Source organism: Macrobrachium nipponense, chromosome 36, assembly GCF_015104395.2.
Source record: "Macrobrachium nipponense isolate FS-2020 chromosome 36, ASM1510439v2, whole genome shotgun sequence".
Taxonomy (NCBI): domain Eukaryota; kingdom Metazoa; phylum Arthropoda; class Malacostraca; order Decapoda; family Palaemonidae; genus Macrobrachium; species Macrobrachium nipponense.
In genome coordinates this window covers 44925211-44951308 of record NC_087220.1, presented here as the reverse complement: position 1 = coordinate 44951308, position 26098 = coordinate 44925211, and the positions used below count along the sequence as shown (strand labels likewise).

The following is a 26098-nucleotide window of genomic DNA, read 5'->3' as shown; positions in this document are numbered from 1 at the left end:
CCAGTGTTGCACCCCACCCCACGTCCGATGCGTCTGAATACAACACTAGGTCGGGGTTCTCCTGTTGAAGTTTGAAGCCTTCTTGTAGCTTGTTGGTGTCGTCCCACCAACTCAACTGAATGTTCTGGAACAACCTACGTATTAAGTCCACAACATAAACCGTAACTGAATCGGGCGCTCCGACAGCTGCCTACTGACAGCGTTTGGTAATGAAGCAAGTTGTCCAAGCATCTGAGCAAGTCATGTGATCTTTGCCTTTTAAAGGGTTATGCCAAGAGACCATACAAATTGTCTATTTGTTTGTCACTGAAGCTGGACGGAAAGGAGGTGAATCTCTTAACGAGGCGATGATTCTCTTAAGGCATGTGCCCAATAGGCAAAAGTCAATTGCCCTCTAGAGACCGAGGTTCTTAATGGCAAGACATTCTCATAGTAGTTGAATCTCAGCTAAAAACAAAAACAACATTTTGTTCCATTGCAGACGATGGTGGAAAGTGAATGCAAACTACGTCTTCACAGATGAATCGAGAGAAGGATTCTCAAGGTTCTGAACCTGTGCTTATAAAGGGCTGAAAACGCTAACAGCCATTTCATTGCTGTAAGGTGAGGGGTTGTAGTTGTAATGAAAGCGGGGCGGTTTCCAGTAATGAAAAACAAGGAAGTACTACTTCTCATGGGCTGATCATTTGGAAATAGAGCTGGCAGGTTGGGGAGCAGGCGATGTCTTCCGTATATATCTGTCAATTCGGGGTGAACAATGAACAATTGCCCCTCTCCGAATAAGAGATATTTTGAAGACAAAATGATATTGTTATGTTACAATAAAGTTTCATACATACTTACCTGGCAGATATATACATAGCTAAGACTCCGTCGTCCCCGACAGAAATTCAAATTTCGCGCCACTCGCTACAGGTAGGTCAGGTGATCTACCGGCCTGCCCTGGGCGGCAGGACTAGGAACCATCCCCGTTTTCTATCATATTTTCTCTCTTCCACCTGTCTCCTGCGGGGAGGCTGGGTGGGCCTTTAATTGTATATATCTGCCAGGTAAGTATGTATGAAACTTTATTGTAACATAACAATATCATTTTCATACAATCAACTTACCTGTCAGATATATACATAGCTGATTGGCACCCTTCGGTGGAGGGTGAGAGACAGCTTCTATATGGAATAGACAGGTAAACAACATATGTTGTAGGTATAAATAAAACCTTGGTTCCTACCTGATAGGTGGTAGACTTCGTGGGTGTTTGCCCAGTAGTCTGCATCACCTCAAGAAACTTTAGCGAGATATATGATCTATGGCCAAGAGTTCTTGTGGGTCTGCCGATGGGGTCTTATCCGCTTACTCGGCAGAGCCTAAAAGGACTTTGTCAATGGGTGCTGATCCACTTATATGACAATACACCTTATGAAGGAGCACACAACCAATCCCGACCACCTGATCCTAACCATATGTTAGTAACTTAAGGATTGTTTCCGAGTTTATCCCCGAACTCGTCACAACAACCGTAACTCAAAACCACTACACACACATACATAATTTTCAAAAAAAAATTATACTCATCTAATTGGATATGACAAGCGTCTCTTACTGAACAACATAGACGGCCGCCCGTGCTAAACCAAGTCCTCCATTGTTCGAAGAGACTCCAGACCATATCCAAAAAGAAGAAAAGTATATACATTTTAAGGATTGGTGTCGGCTCCCGTACCCAGAATCGTATCCGCCGATACGAAAGGACTAGAGAAAAACACTTCTCATATGTCACACGAACGTCTTTCAAGTAATGAGATGCAAATACTGAGTTGCATCTCCAAAATGTCGTATCTATGATGTTTTAAGCGACATATTCTTATAAAACGAGAGAGACGTCGCTACAGCTCTTACTTCATGAGCTTTTACTCTCAATAGTTGTAACTGTTCGTCAGGACAGACCTTATGAGCGTCTGTAATGACGTTTCTTACAAAGAATGCCAGCGCATTCTTGGACATCAGTCTTGTGGGGTCTTTTACCGCGCACCAAAGACCTTGTCTAGAGCCTCCCATCTGATGCTTTCTCTGAAGGTAGAACTTCAGAGCTCTAACAGGGCATAGAGACCTCTCTGCTTCTCTGCCTACGAGACTCGACATTCCTTTGACTTCGAATGACTTAGGCCAGGGATTCGTGGGATTCTCGTTTTTCGCTAAAACAGGGTCTTAAACGAGCAAATAGCCGAGTCTCCCTTGAATCCTACTTTATCCTGCAGAGCATGTAATTCACTAATTCTCTTTGCCGTAGCTAAAGATAATAGGAATAGGCATTTTCTGGTTATGTCTCTAAACGATGCCAGATGAGGAGGTTCGAATCTTTCCGATGACAGATACTTGAGGACTACGTCTAGGTTCCAGTTCGGAGGTACTGGTTCCTTAGACTTTGAAGTCTCAAAAGACCTTATGAGATCGTGGAGATCTTTATTATTTGCCAGATCTAATCCTCTGTTCCTGAATACAGCCGAGAGCATACTTCTGTATCCCTTTATTGTGGATACGGCTAGATGAGATTTTTCTCTCAGGAATAGCAGGACAAATCAGCAATTTCCGCTATAGAGGTAGTGGAGGAGGACAACTTCTGGATCTACACCACCTTCTAAATACCTCCCACTTCGATTGGTATACTTTCGTAGTGGAGGTTCTGCGTGCTCTCGCGATCGCGCTTGCCACTTCGCGAGAAAAGCCTCTCGCTCTGACAAGTCTTTCGATAGTCGAAAGGCAGTCAGAGCGAGAGCGGGGAGGTTTTGATGGTACCTCTTGAAGTGTGGTTGTCTGAGAAGATCCGTCCTTCTTGGTAGGGATCTTGGAAAGTCTACGATCCACTCTACCACCTCCGTGAACCATTCCTGGCCGGCCAAAAGGGGGCTATTAACGTCATCCTCGTCTCCTTTGACGCCACAAACTTTTTCATTACTAACCCCAGGATTTTGAATGGGGGAAAAGCATAAACGTCTACTCGAGACCAATTTAGCAGGAAGGCGTCTACCATAAGTGCTCTTGGATCTTCCACGACCGAGCAAAAACACTGGGAGCCTTTTTGAAATGAATGTTGCGAAGAGATCCACATGAGGAGTCCCCACAGAGACCAGAGATCGAGACACACTCCCTCGTGTAGTGTCCATTCTGTATGAAGGACCTGGTTCCTCCTGCTGAGCCTGTCCGCCCTCACATTCTTTACTCCCTGTACGAACCTTGTCAGTAGGGAGATGTTCCTGAGAGACGTCCAAAGTAATAGGTCTCTCGTCAGCTCGTAAAGGAACGAGGAGTGCGTCCCTCCCTGTTTCCGAATGTAGGCAAGTGCGGTGGTGTTGTCCACGTTTACTTGCATACCTTGTTTGACACCAGAGGTTCTAGGCTCTTCAAAGCCAGATGTTACAGCGAAGAGCTCTTTGCAGTTTATGTGCCAAGTCACCTGTGCTGGTTCCCAGGTGCCTGACACCTCTTCTGAGCCTAATGTTTCGCTCCCCAACCTTTCTCCGACGCGTCGGAGTACAACACTAGGTCTGGGTTCTGTGTTTTTAGAGAGATCCCTTTGTTCTCTTCCAGAGGGGGCAACCACCACTCTAGGCGCGACTTTATCTCCACTGGAATGGGAAAAACGTCCGAAAGTTGTCGGTTTTCCAGCTCCAAGACTCTTGAGAGAAGAATTGAAGCGGACGTAAATGAAGTCTTCCTAGAGGGAAGAACTTGTTCTAGCGAGGAAAGCGTCCCTAGAAGGCTCAAACCATTCCCTCGCCGACGTATGTTGCTTCCCTAAGAAGAGAGAGACAATCCGCAAACCTTTTGTGATTCTCTCTTGCGAAGGAAATACTCGAAAACCCCGAGAATCCATCCGAATCCCCAGATAGACTAGGTCCTGTCTGGGGGTCAGCTGAGACTTCTCGAGGTTCCAGCAAGCAATCCCAAACGCTTTGATCAAATCTAGAGTTAACTTTAGGTCCTCCAAGCACTGTCTCTCTGATCTGGCCCTGATGAGCCAGTCGTCCAGATACAGAGAGACATTTACTCCTTTGAGGTGAAGAAACCTCGCCACATTCTTCATCAGGCTTGTGAAGACCTGAGGAGCTGTGGACAGGCCGAAACACAAGGCTCTGAACTGAAAGATCCTTCCCCCCGTCATGAAACGGAGAGGTACTTCTTCGATGAAGGGCGGGGATCGGGACGTGAAAGTAGGCGTCCTGGAGATCTAGAGACACCATCCAATCTCCTTGTCGTAATGACGCTAGGACTGAAGCAGAAGTCTCCATGGAGAACTTCTCCTTTTGAACAAATTTGTTCAGAGAGCTGACGTCCAGTACTGGTCTCCAGCCTCCCGAGGCTTTCGCAACCAGAAAAAGGCGATTGTAAAACCCCGGGGAGTTTTTGATCCCGTACTAGTTCTATCGCTCTCTTGTCCCACATTTGTTCCACCATCGATCAAAGAGTATCCCTCAGCACAGGATCCTTGTACTTGGCTGATAGTTCCCTTGGTATTGACGTTAGGGGAGAAGTGTTCAGGAAAGGGATACGATATCCCTTCCTTAAGATCGCCAAAGCAGAGGGGGCGCTTGGGTTTTTTTATCTTTTTGCGTTTATCGTGTCCAGGCTTCCACAAATCCCAGGAGCCTGGCACCTACTGGTGCTTGGAGGAGGAGAATCTTCATTTTCCCTTTTTAAAGGGACGAAAGGCAGATCTACCTCTCTTCTCCGGAGCCTTCCTTCTTGTGGGAGGTCTGGAGGACGGACCACCTCGAAAGGGCTGCACCGATGTACTAGGTCCTTTCTTGTCCGATGCAGAAACAGGTTTCTTCTTTCTTGCTGACTGCGTCAGAAAGATCCTGAGTCGCCTTCTCAGTTAAAGAATGCGCAATGTCCTTTACTAACTGAGAAGGGAACAAAAAGTCAGATAGAGGCGAATACAGTAGAGCTGCCCTCTGAGCATGAGAGACTGCCTTTGTTAAGAAGGCGCCATATACAGTCCTTTTCTTTAAAAGACCTGCTCCAAACAATGAGGAGATTTCAAAAGATCCATCCTGTACCGCTTTGTCAATACAAGACAATATGCATAACAGGGCTTCAGGTTCGATTCCTTCCGAATCATGGGCTTTCTTGGACATCACCCCAAGGGACCAATCTAAGAAGTTGAAGACTTCCAATACATGAAAGAGTCCCTTGAGATGATCCAGTTCTGAAATTCCCCACGTAATTCGTGCTGAATTGAGACTTTGTCGACGTGAAGCGTCAACTAAGGTCGAAAAATCTGCTTCCGTTGTAGAAGGGAGAGCAATACCCATATTCTCTCCCGTCTGATACCATATGCCTCTTTTCCCAGCTAATCTTGCTGGAGGCATGCAGAAGACTGTCCTCACTAAGTCTTTCTTAGACTTCATCCATGAGTCTAAGGATTGTAATGCCCTCTTCATCGAAATGGTGGGTTTCATTTTGAGAAAAGACGAAGGCTTCTTCGTCTTAGCACTGGAAAGAGCGAGCGAGGAGAAGGGAGGACGGCAAGGAGTCAAAAAACGTTTCTCCATACTCACACCTCAAGAAGCAGGGTAAGTCAAAACCTTATAGTTAGACAGACCCTCTCTTCCATGATATTCATCATCGAGTTTTCCTCCAACTCGGGATCTACATGAGCCTCCGTTCTCCTTTCCGAACGTTCCTCTTCTGTGAGGAGACAAACTCCTAATAGGAGAGGGGCTAAGGGAATGATAAACCTTCCTCTTTCCCGCTCTAATAGACTTGGAAGGCGTCACAAGCTCCGGCTTCTCTTGAAATTTAGAAGACGCTTCCCGCTTGTATGACGCTTCCCGTTCGCCAAGCGTCCTGGCTGACGTCTCTTGCTGACGTCTTGATGACGCTTCGCGCTGGAAAGACGCTCCGCTCTCCAAAGGCGTCCTACTTGGCGTCACAATATTGGACGGAGCGTCACGTCTAAGATCCGCTTTCAATGACGCTTCACGTCTAAAAGACGTCTTACGTCTCTCTGGCGTTACGAAACTCTCGTAAGCCCCCGTTCTAGCTCTCGAACTCGAAAGCTTCTGCAAGACGTTTAGGCAGCTTCACGTCTGTCTGACGCTTCTCGTTGAGCAGGTGAGAGAGGACGAGACTTCTTAATTGGAAGCGTCACGTCCTTCCGACGGGGCCGCTAAAAACTCCCACTAGAGATGACAGTTGCTCTTGAACTGCCATAATTATCTTTCTTGACGCTTCTCCCACGTCCAGTGCATGACGCCTTTCGTCATCACTCGGGGGAGAAGAATGAAAGGGTACTTCCGCGTACACGTCAGGTGACGCTGACGCCACCTTCGCTTCTTAATAGAAGACGGAGCGTCATCTGAGAAGCGCTCTGGGCTAGAAATCTATGTCAGGCTTCATATGACGCTTCAGCGGTCTCGACAAGTTCGACTCCTTCCACCCTCGTTTAGGTGAGGGAGAGGGAGAGGACGAGAAACACTCGCGAAGGACGCTTTTTCTATAGCGCCCTTGACCGCCCCTGCCACGAAGCAGAGCTAGCTGAAGGGACGTCTGACCGTTGGGGATTCCCCACGACCTCCTTAAGGCTTTCGACTTTCCTCTCCTCTGGGCATGGGAGCTTGGAAGAGGTCTAGGCCTGGGAGCGTCGCAGGGACGATCAAACGCCCCCTCCACAACACTGGGAGACTCACTTCACTGAAAGCTCACTTTCACTAGCCTTGCCTTACCTTTGAAGTCAGCCATCTTGGACTTCATGTCTCTAATTGTAGCTTTCAGATTGGCGATTTCCGATGCCGAATCCGAAAAAGCACTCTGAGAATGAGATACATAGGGAGAATCTACATCAGTAGGATTAGAATTATCCGTGAAAGGCTCAATAGGCCTTGAACTCACACCTTTCAGCCGTCTAACTCTATCCCTCTCTAACTTCTTCAAATAAGAAGTCAAAGTCTTCCACTCTTCTGCATTCAATCCCTCGCATTCCTTACAAGTATTAATAGCAGAACACTGAACCCCCCTACATTTACGGCATACAGTGTGAGGATCAACCGAAGCTTTCGGTATCCTCACCCTGCAGCCTACATTCACACACATTCTCACACTCACATTTGAATCAGACATACTGAGAAAAATCCAAAAGAGTTATTCCAAAAACAGTCCACAGTAGCGAATGCCAAAACACGATCCAGATACGTCACCAAAAAGCCGAAAAACGATGATCAAAGGATGAAATATGAATCTAAGTCAGGAGGTAATAGCAACAATGTTGATACCACCGGCGACAGAGAAAATATGATAGAAAACGGGGATGGTTCCTAGTCCTGCCGCCCAGGGCAGGCCGGTAGATCACCTGACCTACCTGTAGCGAGTGGCGCGAAATTTGAATTTCTGTCGGGGACGACGGAGTCTTAGCTATGTATATATCTGACAGGTAAGTTGATTGTATGAAACTCAGATGTCTGAAGAAAATATTCCGCATTATCGCAATGCGATGCAGCGTGAGACTAGTAAAGACTTCTGTTACCGTGTGGTAAACATAAAAGATGAAAGAGTCCAGAATATTTATCTCTGTTGAAAATTCTTGTAATATTCAAGGGGATGCAGAAGATGTCATTCATGTATGCGAGAATCCCCGTTAATCAGAGACGTAAGTCCGATATTGTGGACAGAGAAAAGGTTCGTTAGTCAATCCTTGTATGGGAGAGAGACACAATCAGACCATGCACCTCGGAGAGCCAGCTGGTACTAGGTTGTCTTCCTGCAGTCCCCTACTCAGTGGTTCTTGCTCACTCGCTATCCTGAGTTGCCAGGTAATCCATTCTTCGAAGGAATGCGTTCGGCTAGAATAATCGGGCGTTAAAAAAGGGATCTATTATGCTCGAGCAATTATATTTAAACGAAAACAGATTTCGGTTAAAACAAAAAACTGAGGTGGTGGTGTCGTGACCATACCATAAGTATCTTAAAAAACGAAACTGGTAACTCTTGGAAGTGGGAAGATGCAGACAGTCCCGAGTTTCAGTTCCATTAGGATACTAGCCGTCTCGGTCACAAACCGTAGAATTAACTACGGTATGCGACTAACCCCCGGACAATTCAACTGCTTAACAGAATCATGTCTCGAGGGTAATATACGTCGTGTATTTGTAGGTTTCTGTACGAGTTCCATCCTAAATTCTTTTCCCTTAGAGGAATGAGAATAAGGATTGGAAATCTACACCCTTCCTTCTCTATTCAAGAGAGTGAAGGAGAAGTTTTCCCCTAAGGAAAGCTTCAATAGTGAAAACAGAAAACCCGAAGACAAAAGTTCAAGTCAAACTGGATATTCGCATTCGTTCTTCTGAATTCCAGGATTGGTCGTCTACTGAGAGGTATCCTTACTTCAGTAGCAGTTCTTCTTACAAACGCTAGAAATTCCAGGAATTCGAGCATTCGGCGAAGTTCCAGATTATTGTAAAAAACAATTATCGGGGATTTAGATATAAAGTCCTGCGTTGCCTTTTGGGCTAAGGCAGAGGAGACCTCATTCTTGAAGGAGGAAGATTTCTGGTGTCTACCCTTCATAAACTGAGGGCAGGCTCCGAGGTACAGCCTGCTGAAAAATATTCGGATATAAGTCCGCCAATACCGCAAGTAATCTTTTCAGATTCGCCGCATGAAGAGTTTCTTGCGTCTCCTCCTCTGATTCTCTTCCAAAGGAATGGCGATTTCCGATGTCGAACGAGTGGGGGAATCACGCGCATCGTCTTGCTTGCGTGCGTCATGCATGCGTCCAACCTGCTGCGAGGGAGCATGCTGCGTGCGTCCAGCCTGTTGCGAGGGAGCATCAAGATCCTTGTCATTTCCCGTCACACGTCCAGTAAGCTGTGAGGAAACCTGGTTGCGCGCGTCATGCTTGCGTCAAGCATGCTGTGTCTGCTTCGTCACGCGTGTAGGTTGTTGCGAGGGAGTGTCTAAGAGCGCGGCAACCTGCAGCGATTCTTCGTCTTGCAATCTGTTAGCATCACGCTGTGCTAACTGCGGTTTTATCTTGTGTTTTATCGGTCGCGCTTCCCTGTTAGTTCTTGGGACTTGTCGACATCAAACAGAGACGAAATGGACTGTTGAAGCTTTAACAAGAAAGCTGCTTGCGGTACCTCTTGCTGCTAGCTAACAACGAGATGGCACTGCAAGTACGTCTACAGCTTCGGAGACTCTGTGGGGTCTTGTGGCGAAGAGGAGGAGACGTCCCTTGCGACTGCCACTAATCCGGGGGAGGGGGAGACACGTAGCACGTCTTCTTCCTCCGAAGGGCGCTGCGTCCTACCCCTCTGTTAGGTGCAGACGCGAAGTCAAGTTCCGACAGGAATCTCCCCGGAAAGCTTTAAACGCTACCCGAAGGTTTCTGGAACGTAAACGGGGGACCTGCGCCTGTTTAGAGGTCTCGATACTTGCGGTTGTCACCAACTGCCAACCGCGTATAGGGCTTGCGTCATCCGAGAATGACGAACACTTCCTCATCTCGCCTTTCCAGCGGCGAGGGGGAGCATCCTGGGTTGCGTCAACAGGATCGCTCGAGGGGACGTCCGATTGCTTTTTAACGTCTCTCACCTCCCTTCGCCGGTCGACATTCCTTCTCCCAGGGGTTGGGGAGCATGGAAGAGGTCTAGGGCTAGGAGCGTGACAGACATGAACGGGCGCACCCTCCACTACACTAACACTGTCACCAAATTTGCGATGGAAACTACCCACAGTCTATTCAGTCCCCTTTCCGAAGAAAGGGATTGCATTAACACGCAAGCCGAACTAGCCGCAAAAACATTCATAGTCGGCTAACTTACCTACGACTCCTTAGGTGGGTCTGGTACTCTTAACTTAGGGCTAGCCTAAGGAATATTAGTATTAGGTTAGACAAGCTTGACTATCAGAAGAACTAGCTGATAGAACACAATACGATCTACCTCTTCTAATTAAAATCTAATTGCATCTTATAGTAAACATACTTTTTATTATTTCTCATACATATCTGCTTCCTGCATTTGTTAACTATCGTAAGAGGATCAAGAGCCGCTTGGAAGCCGGGACTCGAAACCCTTAACTACATAGTCGGCGATCTTGAATTCAGAAAACAAGAAAAACTGTAGAAGTCGGAAACTGACCAACTGAAACTTATTTGTGTGAAAAACAAATTAAGGTTAATCTGATATCAGCGAAAGCCATTAAGTAACAAAAAAGCAAGCAATGGGTACTTCACCAATTGTAATAAAAGCAAACCCAAACAAAGAAGAGCGAATTTCCAACGTGCTGCTCGAACGACGGCAGGGAATTTCTGAGGACAAATGGGAATGGTTCCAGATACCTACATAGAGGGAGCACAGGTATGATCACCTGACCGTCTATCGGCGATAGCCGCGAATTTTGAATTTCTGCCGTGCGCGCGACAAATCAGCGGGATTAAGCTATATATATGTAACTACCAGGGAAGTTAGATATTTAAAAAGGTAAATCTTGTTCCATTGATTCCAATCTATAGCCAATAACGCGTCAGTGGCATAAGCCAGAGGGTCCAGGTTGGGGGCCACATAACAAGGAGGGAGTTTGTGGTTCGACTCCGTGGCGAAGAGATCCACCTGAAGCCCCGGTACTAGCTGACAGACCCAAATGAATGACTTCTTGTCCAGGGACCATTCGGACTCCAGTGGAACCGAACGTGATAGCGCATCCGCCACCACGTTCCTTATTCCGGCAAGGTGAGTGGCTGATAGGTGCTACTTGTTCTTGCCTGCTAGTGAAAAGATGGCTATCATGACATGGTTCATGTGGCTTGATTTGGAACCTCCCCTGTTGATGCAGTGTACTACCACTGCACTGTCGAGCACCAGCTTGATATGAGATTTCTTGGCTGGACGAAGTTTCTTCAGGGTGAGGAACACTGCCATGGCTTCTAGCACATTGATATGAAGCTGGCGGAATTGAAGGGACCATGTTCCTTGTACCTTTTTGTACTGTGAGTACCCGCCCCAACCTGTTAGTGATGCATCTGTGTGGATCACTAGGGCCGGCGGAGGGAACTGTAGTGGAATTGTCTTTGACAAGTTCTTGACCTCCGTCCAGGGACGGAGACGCTTCCATAAGATCGCCGGAATAAGAGCTAATCTGTCCCGGGATCTTTTGTTCACTTTCAAACGCCAAACTCTATTTATATATTTTAGTTTGGCTTTCAACAGGACGTCCGTCACTGAAGCAAATTGGAGAGAAACTAAGATCCTTTTTTGGTTCCTCCGGGACGTCTGTTTGCACTTGAGAAATTGTCTGGTTGCCTTGGCTATTTCTCTCCTTTTCAACGGCGGGATTGATAGAGTATGTGAATCCAAATCCCATCGAATTCCCAGCCACTGGAAACGGGACGCCGGGGTTAGCCGGGACTTTGTCCTGTTTATCTGGAATCCTAGGTATTCCAGAAAATGGATGACCGTGGCAGTTGCTTTGCGGCAAGCTTCGATGCTTGTGGCCCACATGAGCCAATCGTCCAGATAGGCTATTACCATGATTCCCTGAGATCTTAGTTCCTGGACTACCGTTTCCGCCAACTTTGTAAATATCCTGGGGGCTATGTTGCCCGAATGGCATTACCTAGAAGGAGTAGGCTTGGTTCCCCAACTTGAAGCCTAGGAACGGGCGGAAGTGTCTTGCTATCGGGACATGATAGTAGGCGTCCGTAAGATCTATAGAGGTGGTGACGGCCCCACGGGGAAGTAAGGTCTGCACCTGCGAAATGGTCAGCATCCTGAACTTGTCGCAATGAATGAATAAGTTTAGACGGGACAAGTCTAAGATTATTCTTCGTTTGTTTGAGTCTTTCTTTGGCACGCTGAACAGGCGACCTTGAAATTTTAAATGTCTGACTCTTGACACTACTCCTTTTTGAAGGAGATCGCGGGAATACTCTATCAATTCCGCTGTTGGTTCTTGATAGAAGGTGTTGGGTGGGGGGGTGGACCTTGGATGGATCCAACTCCAACCCAGACCTTTGGACACAATACTTTGGGCCCAATTGCTGAACCTCCAACGTTGACGAAAGAGGTACAGCCTCTCTCCTACCTGGACGTTCTCATTGGGTTGCTGAGGGGCGACCTCCACGCGGACCTCTGCCTCTGCTGGTAGCCCTTCCGCCGCCTCGCTGACGAAAGGCTCCTCTAGCCCTGCTGCCCCTGCCGAACCTATTGAAAGCCTGAAAGGCTTGGCTTTCAAACGTCGGGTTGAAGGCCGGGGAGACAGCGAAAGAGGTTGACGCCTGCGGCTGTTGGGGCTGTGTCAACAGCACGAACTGCTGTTGTGGTTGGCTTTTAGAGGTTGAAGGTTGGGGAACCGGTACTGCCTGGACCAAAGTCTGTTGTTGTTGTGGGGCCTGGAAGGGCTGGAACTTCCTAGGCTTCTTCTTGGCTTTGGGATTCAATGTGGAAGACTCCGATTTCCTTTGGAGACTAATCCCCACCGACAAACTCTTAAGACTTTGAGGTTAAAATCTAGCAGCCTCATGTGTACCTCGTTCACTGCTGAGGCTGGAAAAAGGTCCGGTCCCCATATCGAAGAGGCCAGGAGTTTGTTGGGCTCATGCAGAATTGTGGACTCTGCTAAGACATGCTTCCTGCAATTCCTCCTAGCCAAAACATAATCATATAAGTCACATTGCATACTTGACAATTGCGCCTTAGCTCTGATCTTGAACAATGGCTCCTGTGCATAGATAACAGCAGCTGCTTCTGTCATGACTAGTACGTTGAGGGATCTCGCAAGCCGTGTTCTAGCATCGAATTCTGTCTGGATGAGCCCATCAGACAGCCTGGGTAATCTCTCACTAAATAGAGAGATGGCACGAGCTTGCAGAGTGAGTTCTGCCACTTTAGATGTGAACGGGATGGGAGTCTCTTCGTCCACAGTGAAAATTGTGAAGGGACTTCTGAAAGCCGTAACTTTAGTGTTTACACAATGCCATTCCTCCAGGTTACGGATCCAAGCTTGTTGTGCCTGGTCCCGAGAGAGGATAACCGTCTCTTTAGGGACCTTATCCTCCCTTATCAAGGCAGATTCCGTGAGACGGACATAGCCTATCAAAGGGGCTTGGAACCCTGGCGGGTGGAACTCGAAGTCCTCTATCCTTCAAGTCCCGCAGCCCTCAATCGTAAGCATTCCGTTCACGAAAGGTGCGTATGAAGCCACCCTCCATGGGTTACTTGGGTGGAAGGGAGGGAGAGTGGAGGAGTCCGGCATCAGCGGGCCTTGGGCTGCTTGACCGGCTTGTTGAAGCCCCGACGCTACGCCTTGCTGGAGACCTGCAACTATGGTCTCCTGTGTGACCAGCCTTTCTAGTATTTCTTGAAACTTGGTGTTTACCAAGTTTCCGACCATGTTGCCCATCTGTTGCATCATGTTGGATGCGAATGCTTCCTGGTCAAAGGAGGGGGGCTCTGCCCTCTCCTTGAATACCTTTGGTATCACACCTTTGGAGGTGGATGCCACAGGGTCAGCGGAGGAAGAGTGGGCTCTTTCCTTGGAAGACTTAGTCTTAGACCCTTTGGAGAGAGACCCATGTTTGGTTCTGTCCGCTCCGGGATGGTGAGCCGGAGCTTTATGGATTTGGCTGGTACTTGGCTTTCTAGGAAGGGGCTTTGGCAGCGATTTAGAGTCCAGCTTGCCCGAGACGGATTTCGATCCAGCCGATAGAAATCCCCCGGAGAACCCCTGCAAGGAAGTAGAAGAGGAAGGAGAGGAAGGTGCTCAAGGTGAGGCCTTGAGCACCTACAAAACTTTCCTCACTAGCATCCTTACCGTTGCCCATGCCGTCCACCGTCATCATCTAGTGCCGCGACCTCTTCTACGACCTCCTGCACCGATGTCTACTCTGGGGGCTGGGAAACTGTGTCTGGAATCGAGGCTATCAGGGGAGCTGCTACTTCAGGGTCCACGTAGCAGCGCTCCTCCCCCCGGGAAGATCAAAGTAGCCATCTCTTGGAAGAGGATATACGGTCTTGCCTTGGCTACGTTTCGTCCGAAGCCGCCCACCCATACCTTGAGGGTGGAAAGAGCAGCGTCCTGAACCGACTGAGCTCCCTGTAAGAGAAGGGTTAGTGTTAAACTTAAACTTAACTCTTATTACATTGTAACTTAACTTAGGAGGCATATCATTGACATATATTACATTGGTCCACCTTGTATTATCATGTACACACAGGAGAGTCACTTATAACAGAGGAGACTCATTCCACGAGATCAAAGCAGATGACACAGTTCTCGTGGTGCCACACTCCTGAACCATCTAGGTGGACTGCGCAGGTGGCGTGGGTCCGGCAGACATCGTGCCCACAGGGATCCTGGAGGACGGCGTTGCAGCCGGTCTCCATACAATGGGTGGCCTGTAAATGGAATGATACATGAGTACCATTGTTAACCATCCGGACAATGTCTGTGGTTGATATGCCATAACACCGGAGTGTTCCGGTGTTGTAGAATTATCCCCGTCTCGGCCTTCTCTTTGCCATGTACCATGCCGGAGAATCCGGTAGAGCTCGTAGTAAGTAGTTAACAGTGTTTCCGGTGACACCGGAGAACAGAAAACTACTGAATTCGGGGTAGCTACTGTTGCCATACACCGGAGAAGTAGTAGTCCAAGCAGGTACTGGGTGTCGAGATGGGAGAGATCGGGTAAGGTGGCGGCGGAGCTTGGTAACTCCGCCGTAAAACTTAATCTGAAGGGGGGGGTAGCTCCCGAAGGAGCACGGTGGCTCCGTAAACTTAAACTAAGACAGAGATTATACAAGCAACATTATACAAATGGAATACATGCAATAATGTAACCCCGTCTGAGGTCGGAGCCTCAAAGTAGTCGACATCCTCAAGGGGTCCGGCTATGCCGGAATCCTGGTTCCGCCGGAGCGGGTAGGAGGGGGTGACTAAGGGCAGGGGTATGGACCCAGAGAGTCTAGGAGATCCGAGCTCAACCGAGCCTGGTGGCCAGCCGAGGCTCGGGCGAACAGAGCTTCTTCCCCTACTCTGGGGTGAGAGCGGCAAGGTAGAGCCACCCGCACACCGAGGGTCCCTGTGGGGACCTCCCTCCATCCCCCGAAGGGGTACTCGGATCAGCTGTCAGCGACAACGCGAGCGAGATATCACCCCACCTAGGTGGGAGATGTGGAGGGAGGGAGAGGAGTGCGGTAGCGTGGTGGCTACTACGTGAACACACTCGTGGTGAAGAAGACCAGGCAAAAGGAAGGCCTATAGGCCAACTAGAGCCGACTCACACATATGAAATAAAATAAAAGGTGTAATTTACACGGGGGGAAATGGAAATAAAATGAGGTACAGAGAAAGCGAGACGTCCTGGAGGAACTAGGCTGAACAAACTGGGAAGGGTGGTCAAGAACCGGTAACTCCGAGCAGCTGGCCTAGTGTCGTGACGAATAAACGTGGGACAGGCGGCCAGGGTAGGCTAGGACTAAAAGTAGGACTAGCATATATATAAAAGGGCCTAGCAAGGTAACCTAATCAACAAGGAACATGCATGCATGAAAACTGGGTCGGTAGGGCTCCGATAGGCTACGAAGCGAGAACACGTGGTCGGTAAATTCCCCCATGTAGGAACTAAAACGTCAATAATGCATCATAGATAATAAAATAACGATACTGCCAAGAAATAATCGAGCTCACTCGGTATGGGAGACCGGGAGACCATGTGAGGCATGAAACAAGGAGAGACAAAGGAGCGCACCGCTGTGGAGGCTCGGGGCCGGTGCCGCATGGGTCGTCGACTCATAAAAACCTAAATACAGGCAGTCCCCGGGTTACAACGGGGGTTCCGTTCTTAAGACGCGTCATATCCCGAAAATCGTCGTAAGCCGGAACGACGTTCTTGAAAACATGTCCACAGGGAAAATTTCACTAATTTGCAATTTTTCTTAGGGCCGTATCTCTAAAATTAACACTAATTTACTTTTTTCATGTGCAACACTGTGTATTCACAAATTACTGTATATTTTCATTAAAATACAAGAGAGAGAGAGAGACGATGAGAGAGAGAGAGAAGAGAGAGAGAGAGAGAGAGAGAGGAGAGAGAGAGAGAGAGAGAGAAATAACTCCTTACGGTTTCAATAGATTGAAATGAACGTCTGTAGGCAATTTTTCCCCCTCCATAAATACATATATTTCTCCAGAGAAGAGAGAAAGAGAGGACTGTGCAATTATGTTTGTCTGTCTATCAATTCTTTTGCTGAGAGCGAGAGAAATAAAAGGAAGAAATAGAAACACCAAATGTATGACAAGTATCTTGTGAGGAGAGAGAGAGAGAGGAGAGAGAGAGAGAGAGAGAGAGAAGAGAGAGAGAGAGAGAGAGTTGTCCTTACAGTATTTAAAAGAGAGAAATGGAATGATTATTGTATTTAAAATACTCAGATATGAATTTTGTACTTACAGTTAATAGTATATTATTGGAAAATATTAATGATAAACTTATTACATACATGTCCATGAAAATGATCTCATCTCATCTCAGTGAGAGAGAGAAGAGAGAGAGAGAGAGAGAGTAGAGAGAGAGAGAGAGGAGATGAAGAGAGAGAGAGAGAGAGAGAAGAGATTACAGTAAACCATTAAATACGTTGACCATTGTATGGCATTGTTAAGCTCTGAGTGTCACTGGAGTTGAGGTAGGGAAATTGATACAGAAAAAGACAAAGGGAAGAATTTTCTTTTGAAATTAATCTATTATTACTACTTCTATTATTATTATTATTATTATTATTATTATTATTTGAAAATATAATAAACACGTGCATCTACCATAAAAATTCTCTCATCTCAGTAAGAAAGAGGAATTATCCGTACAAGTGAAATGGAAAGGTCATTTTCATCTCTTTAAAAATACGACCATTATGAATTTTGTAATTAAAGTTTTATTATTATTATCAAATAACTGAAATTATCAATAAACATTTTACATACTAGTACCATAAAAATTCTTTCATCTCGGTAAAAGAGAGAGAGAGAGAGAGAGAGAGAGAGAGAGAGAGAGAGAGAGAGAGAGAGAGAGAGAGAGAGAGAGTTTATCTCTCTCTGTTCTCTCAAAAAATACCTATAACGCTTCCAGCGAAAGAGAGAGGTGGGAGTTACCACTATGACACATTATTATCTTGTGTGGCACGAGAGATTGGAGGAGAGAGAGAAGAGAGAGAGAGAGAGAGAGAGAGAGAGAGGAGAGAGAGAGAGAAAGAGAGAGAGAGTTAACCTTAATTAGAAGTGACATGGATAGATTAGTACGTATTGTATTTCTTCAAAATATTATCACATATGAATTTTGTAATTACAGTTATTATTATTATTTGAAAGTATTAAAAACAAATAGTACAAGTACATAAAAAATCTTGAGTCTCAGTAAATGAGAGAGAGAGAGAGAGAGAGAGAGAGAGAGAGAGAGAGAGAGAGAGAGAGAGAGAGAGGGGAAAATTTCATGACCACAGACCACGTGATTGCAACACTGCAGCTCTTCCCCCTCCTGGCTGTCACAGAACTTGATATATCTGACAGTACCTGGATCTCGAGAAAAGGTTACTGAGAGAAGACTGGGATTTCCTTCACTCTAGCATAATTTTTTAAATATAAGCTAAAATCTTACTAATTCACTATGGTATTTTCTTTAATGAATAGATATTATTGCTGTATAAATTAATATTAATATTTGAAAATAGTAAATCATTTATTTATCATACAAAAAAACATACATCTTTGTAGTAGAGAGAGAGATGAGAGAGAGAGAGAGAGAGAGAGGAGAGAGGAGAGAGAGAGAGAGAGAGAGAGAGAGCGAGAGAGAGAATTATTATTTTTATTATGTGATATCTTTTCTACTTATTAAACTTACTAATACAGTATTAATCAAAATTAATATTTGAAAATTAGTAAATCATTTTTGTATTATAAAAAAGGGATTTTGACAAAGGAAAAATCTATTTCTGGGCGATGGGTTTGTGTCGCCCTTTGAAATAATCCTTAAGTTCATTATTTCAAAGGTAATTGATCTAACACATACCAGAGAAAAAACAAATTCAAGAGGATGTCAGTATAACTGACTCGCTCACTCTAGTAAAAAGAGAAGTGTCGGTATGGTAACAGGGGCGAGTGAGACCACTACCACGAACCTATTGCCATTTAGAACTCTCCTACATCAAAATCCACACCTGCAAGAGCCGATCCATAGGCGGAGACGGCTGCTACTACTACTACCCACGCCACGCGGACTGCAGCGCCTCTAGTGGTCATCTTTGTCGTTAGATGCCAATCTTGGGCTGCAGGGCGGGACACGGGGGGGGATTTCACAGGGCGACAGGAACCCATTGCCCAGAAATAGATTTTTCCTTCATCAAAATCCCTTTTCTGGGCTCAGTTTGTGTCGCTGTGTGAAATAGTACCAGAGAAACAGCACAAGATGAATATACAGAAAAGGTCTCAATGAAACTATAAAATAAAATTAAAGGTATAATGGCATAGATTCAAAAGTTGTCATACAAAAATTTTACTTACAAATTCAAAGAAACTTATAACTAACTTAATATTAATTCAAACAATCAATGATAACTTATTTAGTATGGTGAGTGAGATAATATAATAAAAAGACTCACTAAAACTAAAACAATATACAAAACATAGTAAACAATAAAGGTGTGCTACCCTAGCATAAAAATAAGGGGAGCAACACCCAAAGATATTTCATAATATACAAATTGGTGTAGATGTCCCTAGCATAAAAATAAGGGACATTCCACTTTGATGTAATCATAGCAGCTAAGGCTAGAGAACCTTATAGAGCTTAACGGTAGGGTAAGAGACATATTAGCTGAGGTAGATAGAAAGGAGACCTGGATCTTCAACTACAACTACTGTGCAGAGTCAGGGGAAACTATGTTTCCCACTGCCACTGCTGAAAATTTTAAGGATTCCAAGGACTTTAGATAGTGACGCTTGAAGACTGTCAGCGATTTCCATCCAGTATATTTCTCAAGATCACCAAAATTCATATGTTGAAAATAATTAATAGAGGTGGCTACTGCCCTGATATCATGTGCTTTTGGAAATGATTCAGGATTAGCTTGTTTAATGAAGTAAAGGATCTGCTGCCTGATCCCTTTTACTGATAAAGTGCCACCTTTTTCTCTCATAAAGAGAGGACCTGAGGATCTAGAAGATGTCCTAGACAGAAAGGCTCGTAACGTCATTACTGGACAAAGAGAAGGGTCTTGGGGAAGGGGGATGACCTTCCAAGGGGCCCACCTCGCTAAAGGGTCCTCATTTTTAGCTAAAAAAACTACGATCTGGGGAAAGCAAAACTTCTCCTGAAGATGGTCAGCATTTTGAACTTGTCGCAACGAATGAATAAGTTTAGCTGAGACAAGTCTAAGATTATTCTTCTTTTTAATGAGCCTTTCTTTGGCACGCTGAACAAGCGCCCTTGAAATTTTAGATGCTTGACTCTCGACACAACTCCTTTCTGGAGGAGCTCCTCTGCATAATCTGCCAATTCCTTTGATGGTGGTTGAAGGAAAGATTTGGTTGGAGGGGGACCTTTGATCCAACTCCAACCTAGCCCTTTGGACACGATACTCTGTGCCCATTTGCTGAACCCCCACCTGTGACGGAAGAGGAACAGCCTCCCTCCTACCTGGGGAACCTCACTGCTGTTGTGTGGGATGGCCTCCACGTCCTCCTCGGAAGTGCTTACCCCTGTTGGTAGCTCTTCCTGCACCTCGTTGCCGAAAGTTACCTCTGGCCCTGCTTCCCCTGGCGAACCTATTAAAGGTTTGGAAAGCTTGGCTTTCAAACATAGGGTTGAAAGCCGGAGAAACAGCATACGAGGTTGAAGGTTGACCTTGAGGGGACAGCAAGAGAATGGGCTGACTCTGGCCTTTAGATGTTGATGGCTGACCAGGTTGAGTGACTGGGACAGCCTGAACGAAATGCTGCTGCTGCTGATGCTTTTGGTACGGCTGGAACCTCTTAGTTTTTTTTAATTTCTTGCAGAGGAGGAAGGATTCTCCTGCTTCCTCTTAGCTGAGATACCCCACCGAGCTCTAAGGCTTTGGTTAAGCCTCGAAGCTTCGTGGTGTACCTCATTGACCGATGACTCCGGAAAGAGGTCTGCTCCCCAGATGTTTGAGGCGAGTAGCCTATTTGGTTCATGTCGGATAGTAGCCTCTTGGAGGACATGCTTACGGCAGTTCCTCCTTGCTACTATAAAGTCATACGCATCAGCTTGTACGGTCTGCATTTGAGATTTGGCCAGGATTTTGAAGAGGGGTTCCGAGGCGTAGGTTAGGGCAGCCTCTTCGGTTATGACCAGGGAGTTGAGCGTCCTCCCAAGCCTGGTCCTTGCATCGAACTCTGCCTGAATGAGGTTATCAGGCAGTCTAGGCAGCTTCTCCCCGAGCTGTTCCATGGCACAGTCCGGTTTCAACTTACCTACCGTGAAGGTAGCCGGCAGGTTCTCCCACAGGTCTCCAAATGCCGGGAAGAGAGGAGAAGTAGGGTCTGCTTCCTTGAGCTGTGGGAGAGGTTCGTCCTTCATAGCCGCTTGCATGGTAGTTTTCATCAGTTTTGTCGTAAAGGGGAGTGGTGACTCCTCCTCTGTGACATAGATGGTAAATGGGCTTTTGAAGGCTTGGAGTCTGGTGTTGGAGCAATCCCAGTCCTCCAAGCAATGTACCCATTCCCTCTGGGCTTGGTCCCTACTGTACAGGACAGTTTCTCTAGGGATTTTGTCTTCCCTATTGAGAGCTGTCTCTGTCAGTCTTGCATAACCCATGAAAGGCGTTGTCAATCCGGTAGGGTGGAACTCGAAGTCCTCGATCCTTCTTGTTCCACATTCCGGGATTGATATCATGCCATCCTTGAAGGGAGCATAGGCTGCTACCCTCCAAGGATTACTCATAGAAAATGCGGGAAGGGTGTCGTATGCTGGTAACTGGGCAAGACCAGTTCCTGCTACTGGAGGGTCGGCCTGAGGTATCTGGTTCAGGCCAGCCAGGGGATTGTCGTGGTCTGATACACGCTCTGACAGGTTTTGAATGGACTGACCTGACTGATTTAGCGTATTAGAGATTCGAGCAAACATCTGCTCAAACCTCGTATCAAGCAATTTGAACGTCTCGCCCACTTGTTGTAAGAAAGCTGCCGAAAAGGCAGCAACAGGAGAAGGTACAGGCTTGGCTGGAGCGCGGACCTTCTCCTTAGAGGACTTGCCTCGTGACCCTCTAGAGTGTGATGGCTTGGACTTCACTTTCCCTGCTCCGGTATGGGACGCCGAAGACTTACGAGAAGACGACGACTGTTTTTTGGATGCTGTCTTCTGCTCTCTGTGTCCCTTCACCTTAGGGGGCACAGATGCAGCAGGCGTACTAGTAGGGATCTCTGATCCCGTAAAGCCTTGGGATGAAGAGGAAGAAGGTACAGGGGAAGAAGATCCAGGCGCACCCAAGGGAAGCCCTTGAGCGCCCAACAAACTTACCTCAACTAATAGGTCCTCAGCACCTACCGTCATAGGCTCTAAATTAAGGTCGAGTGTGGCCACGTCCGCCACGATGTCCTGGCTACCCTCTCCAACCAAGGCTTGCTCCACCTGCTGCTGGATGTATGCAATTATCGGAGCTGCCGCGGCGGGATCCACATACCCAGTTGCCTTGCCACCGGGGAAGATCTGGACAGCCAACTTCTTATCAAGGATATAGGGCTGTCCTTTGGGGGCGTTTTTCCCGAAGCCGCCTACCCAGGCCTTCAGGGTAGCCAACGCGACTTCTTTAACGGTGGCAGCCTGAAAGAGAGGGTCATTGTAGTCCTTACACCGAAGCCCCGAGGACGAATTATTAACAAAATAGAATATGAACCAACAAAACTTAACACTAGGAAAGGTAGCAACATATAACTCATAATGGACAAGAGTAACCTTTATCGATATATACTTACTCCGTCCAAGAATTGGCTCACAAGGTCGTAGCAAATGGTGCAAGCCTCATGATGCCAAACAGTCAGGTCCTCGTGGCTGATAGCACAAGGAGCGTGGGTCCTGCATACTTCATGGCCGCAGGGGTCCTGGAAGATGGCGTTACACCCCGCCTCCTGACAGTTAGTAGCCTGTAAGTGAAAAGATACATGAGTATCAACATAAAACACTTAACAGTACTACTATAGTACTCCGTTGCATGCCGGAGTATATAAAAGGTTGGGCATCATCCTCCCCTGAACTACGTGTGTGGGACAGTCTGAGACTTTCATATCTGGTTAGAACCTCCGGTGTACACCGGAGAGAAGAAAATGAAACAACCAGATGTTTTTATACACCCATGTAAAGCTAATAGGTCCTCAGCACCTACCGTCATAGGCTCTAAATTAAGGTCGAGTGTGGCCACGTCCGCCACGACGTCCTGGCTACCCTCTCCAACCAAGGCTTGCTCCACCTGCTGCTGGATGTATGCAATTGTCGGAGCTGCCGCGGCGGGATCCACATACCCAGTTGCCTTGCCACCAGGGAAGATCTGGACAGCCAACTTCTTATCAAGGATATAGGGCTGTCCTTTGGGGGCGTTTTTCCCGAAGCCGCCTACCCAGGCCTTCAGGGTAGCCAACGCGACTTCTTTAACGGCGGCAGCCTGAAAGAGAGGGTCATTGTAGTCCTTACACCGAAGCCCCGAGGACGAATTATTAACAAAATAGAATATAAACCAACAAAACTTAACACTAGGAAAGGTAGCAACATATAACTCATAATGGACAAGAGTAACCTTTATCGATATATACTTACTCCGTCCAAGAATTGGCTCACAAGGTCGTAGCAAATGGTGCAAGCCTCATGATGCCAAACAGTCAGGTCCTCGTGGCTGATAGCACAAGGAGCGTGGGTCCTGCATACTTCATGGCCGCAGGGGTCCTGGAGGACGGCGTTACACCCCGCCTCCTGACAGTTAGTAGCCTGTAAGTGAAAAGATACATGAGTATCAACATAAAACACTTACAGTACTACTATAGTACTCCGTTGCATGCCGGAGTATATAAAAGATTGGGCATCATCCTCCCCTGAACTACGTGTGTGGGAAAGTCTGAGACTTTCATATCTGGTTAGAACCTCTGGTGTACACCGGAGAGAAGAAAATGAAACAACCAGATGTTTTTATACACCCATGTTGAAACAACCAGATGTTTTTATACACCCATGTAAAGCAACTACACGCCGGAGAACAGAGGAGGATGTCACAAAAATAGGTTAACAAAGTTACTAAAATATAAATAATAGTTTTGTTATAAAATATTCTCCAAACCTACTACCAGCGGAGAGCCCAGATAGCGAGCAGGCACTCCGCCGATAGTGGAAAGAAGAAACTGAGTAAGCATATAGGACCGACTGGGTTTATCTCTACTCCGGTGGCTGGCGGAGCCAGCCATCCCCCACCACAACCGCCGGGTCACCCGCATTACAGGCAGGTGACCCAACCGTTGAAGACGGGGGAGACCAAGGAAGGGGAGGGAGATCAAACTCTATGGTGCACACCGGAGGAGGCCGGAGCAGTCAGCGGGAGGGGTGGCCAACCCAAGACCTCCGCCACGCTGGAGCTCCCCGAGGGCCCGAGGCAAAAACGATGTCCGCCAGAATCCCAGCTGTCCCACGCTCCCGGGACCCCCCTCCCGTACTGGGAGAGGAGATGGAAGAAGCTTGAAAGGTTGCCATAGTGACCAAAGCGAGCCCGGACAGACCCCCCCCCCACAACGCACAGGAGGGGGGAAGGGAACTGGAGCTAGGGCGACCAGAGGGACCACGCGATCACTAGTGGACCAAGGAGTGATAATGCAACAAAACTGACTAGGCCAAGACCACGTGAACTCAATGTACCAGGGAACGGAAATGCAACAAACTGTATATGAATATAATGCAACAAAACCGCCTAGGCACAAGACGCCCTAGCCGCTAACCCAAATATACATAAATATCATCATATCGTAACAAAAAGAGAGAGAGAGAGAGAGAGAGAGGGAAAACAGGACTAGAAATTCGAACACTCTAGCGCCTAAACACCTAGACAAAGAGACATGCATGCATGAACTATATCTAAGGCATGGGCTGTGAATTCCCTAAAAGGATGTAATACGATACAAAGTCTTAAAAGCGAACTAAAGTAACACGTAACCTATAACCCATGGAAGGCTAAAATATAGGAAGACGTCCCAGTATGGAGGACTAGGACGCCTAACCAAGCATGAGGCGAGCCTATGGCCGCCATGCGTCAGACCAGGCGACCGTATTGGACCTTAAAAACAGAAAATACAGGTTCCTGGCTGACAAAAACTAAATCCAAACCTTTTCAGGGTACTTAACTTAGCTGCGGCGATAGCGGCACGTTCCATGGTGATAATAAATCCTACGAAAGCGGGCACAACACAAGAGCAAAAGGAAGGCACGTGTTACCAGGTCAAGCTAACGAAAAAGGATGACCACTAGAGGTGCTCCAGTCCGCGTGGCGTGGGTAGTAGTAGTAGTAGCAGCCGTCTCCGCCTATGGATCGGCTCTCGCAGGTGGGGATTTTGATGTAGGAGAGTTCTAAATGGCAATAGGTTCGTGGTAGTGGTCTCACTCGCCCCTGTTACCATACCGACACTCTCTTTTTATTAGAGTGAGCGAGTCAGTTAAACTGACATCCTCTTGAATTTGTTTTTTCTCTGGTATGTGTTAGATCAATTACCTTTGAAATAATGAACTTAACCCTTAAACGCCGACTGGACGTATTTTACGTCGAGATAAATTGTCTCTTGGGTGCCGACTGGACGTATTTTCCGTCGACATACAAAAGTTTTTTTTAAAATTCGCGGAAAAATACTTATAGGCCTACCAGCCTAAAACTTTTGAATCACGCGCCTTGGGGGATGCTGGGAGTTCACGGATCAAGGCCTTGTTTTGTTTTGAAGCGTGACCCAAGTGCGCATGCGCGAAATGTCTTCTTCTCGCTCCAGCCAGCATCAGTAGCGCATCATCCGAGAGCGATCTTTCGTCAGAAGCATGTTTTTCTGGACTTGTGCGAGACTTAGAGCATTTGTGTTGCTACAGGACATTCCTAGATATGTCTCAACGACGTGTGGACCGCGAAAGGCGCGTTTTACCCGTCGGAAGGGATCGTGTAAGGCGAGTTTTGGACCTGGATGCTGGCGAGGGGCCAAGCACCCAGCATGACCCCGCGCCTCAAGGCCGTTCTGTGCGGCCACGTGTGGCTGAAAGTGTTTTAGGAACACAGCGTATGCCTTTGGTTACCCCTAGGAAGCATGTGGGCGTCCTTAGGGGCATTCGTAAGCATTTGGGAGGCCTCCAACCAAGGGACATAGATGAATATCTATCGGAGCTTGATCGGGAACATGTTGCAAGTCCTCATTTTGATGGCGGATGGTCATCGAGTGATGAGGACATCAGTCCCGATGAAAGTGAGGATGAATATATGCCCCCAATATCCGTTCGAGGCTCACATCCCGAAAGTGAGCTCGAATTCAGTGGGTTCAGTGCTTACGAGGGGGAATCTGAGGAGGGGGAGGGTGGGGATACGGGGTCAAGTTTTATCGCAGAGGACGATACAGAAAGTGAAGGCCTAAGTGAGGGTGATGGGCCAACGGGGGTGGGTAGAGTGCAATATCGTGCCCGCACCCGTGCGCGGGCACGTAGAAGGTCGGCTCGTTGCGCCAGCCAAGGTGAAGGTCGGTCGTCAGAGAGTGACGAGGGGTGGACGGAGGACCCCACCCCTCCTAATTTGCACCCTTTCATGGCAACCCCTGGGATCACCGTACCAGTACCCCTGACTGTTTTGGGGTTCATCCAGCTTTTCCTGACGCGGGAATTGCTGGAATACCTTGTACACGAGACGGTGGACTACGCTCGGTACTGCCGGTATGTGCTGAGGACGACCTTGTCGTATTACTGGCGGGGTTGCAACCTCATTGACATGGCGCATTTTTTGGGGCTTCACATTTATTTTGGTATGACACCTGCTGTCGACGTCAGGCAATATTGGAGGAGAAATTATTTTTTATGTATGCCGAATGTGCCTGGCGTTATGTCCCG

At 47.2% G+C, this 26098-nt stretch overlaps 1 protein-coding gene across 8 annotated transcripts in view; it reads right to left on the bottom strand.

The window, feature by feature from the left end:
• The window catches only part of LOC135203593 (prolyl 3-hydroxylase OGFOD1-like), a 286279-nt gene that overhangs the window by 65176 nt on the left and 195005 nt on the right, over positions 1-26098 (bottom strand). For 5 of the 8 annotated variants that reach the window (XM_064233381.1, XM_064233378.1, XM_064233380.1 and 2 more), the window contains 4 exons: positions 22808-22975; positions 22380-22655; positions 21973-22140; positions 18483-21820 (listed from right to left, as the gene is read on the bottom strand). The exons of 1 other annotated variant lie outside the window; for it this stretch is intronic. In XM_064233381.1, the coding sequence (XP_064089451.1) occupies positions 20021-21820; positions 21973-22140; positions 22380-22655; positions 22808-22975 (2412 nt within the window). In that variant the 3' untranslated portion in view covers positions 18483-20020. Of the gene's footprint in view, positions 1-18482; positions 21821-21972; positions 22141-22379; positions 22656-22807; positions 22976-26098 lie in introns of those variants that run through there. 2 more of the 8 variants (XM_064233383.1, XM_064233384.1) reach the window with 2 other exon arrangements.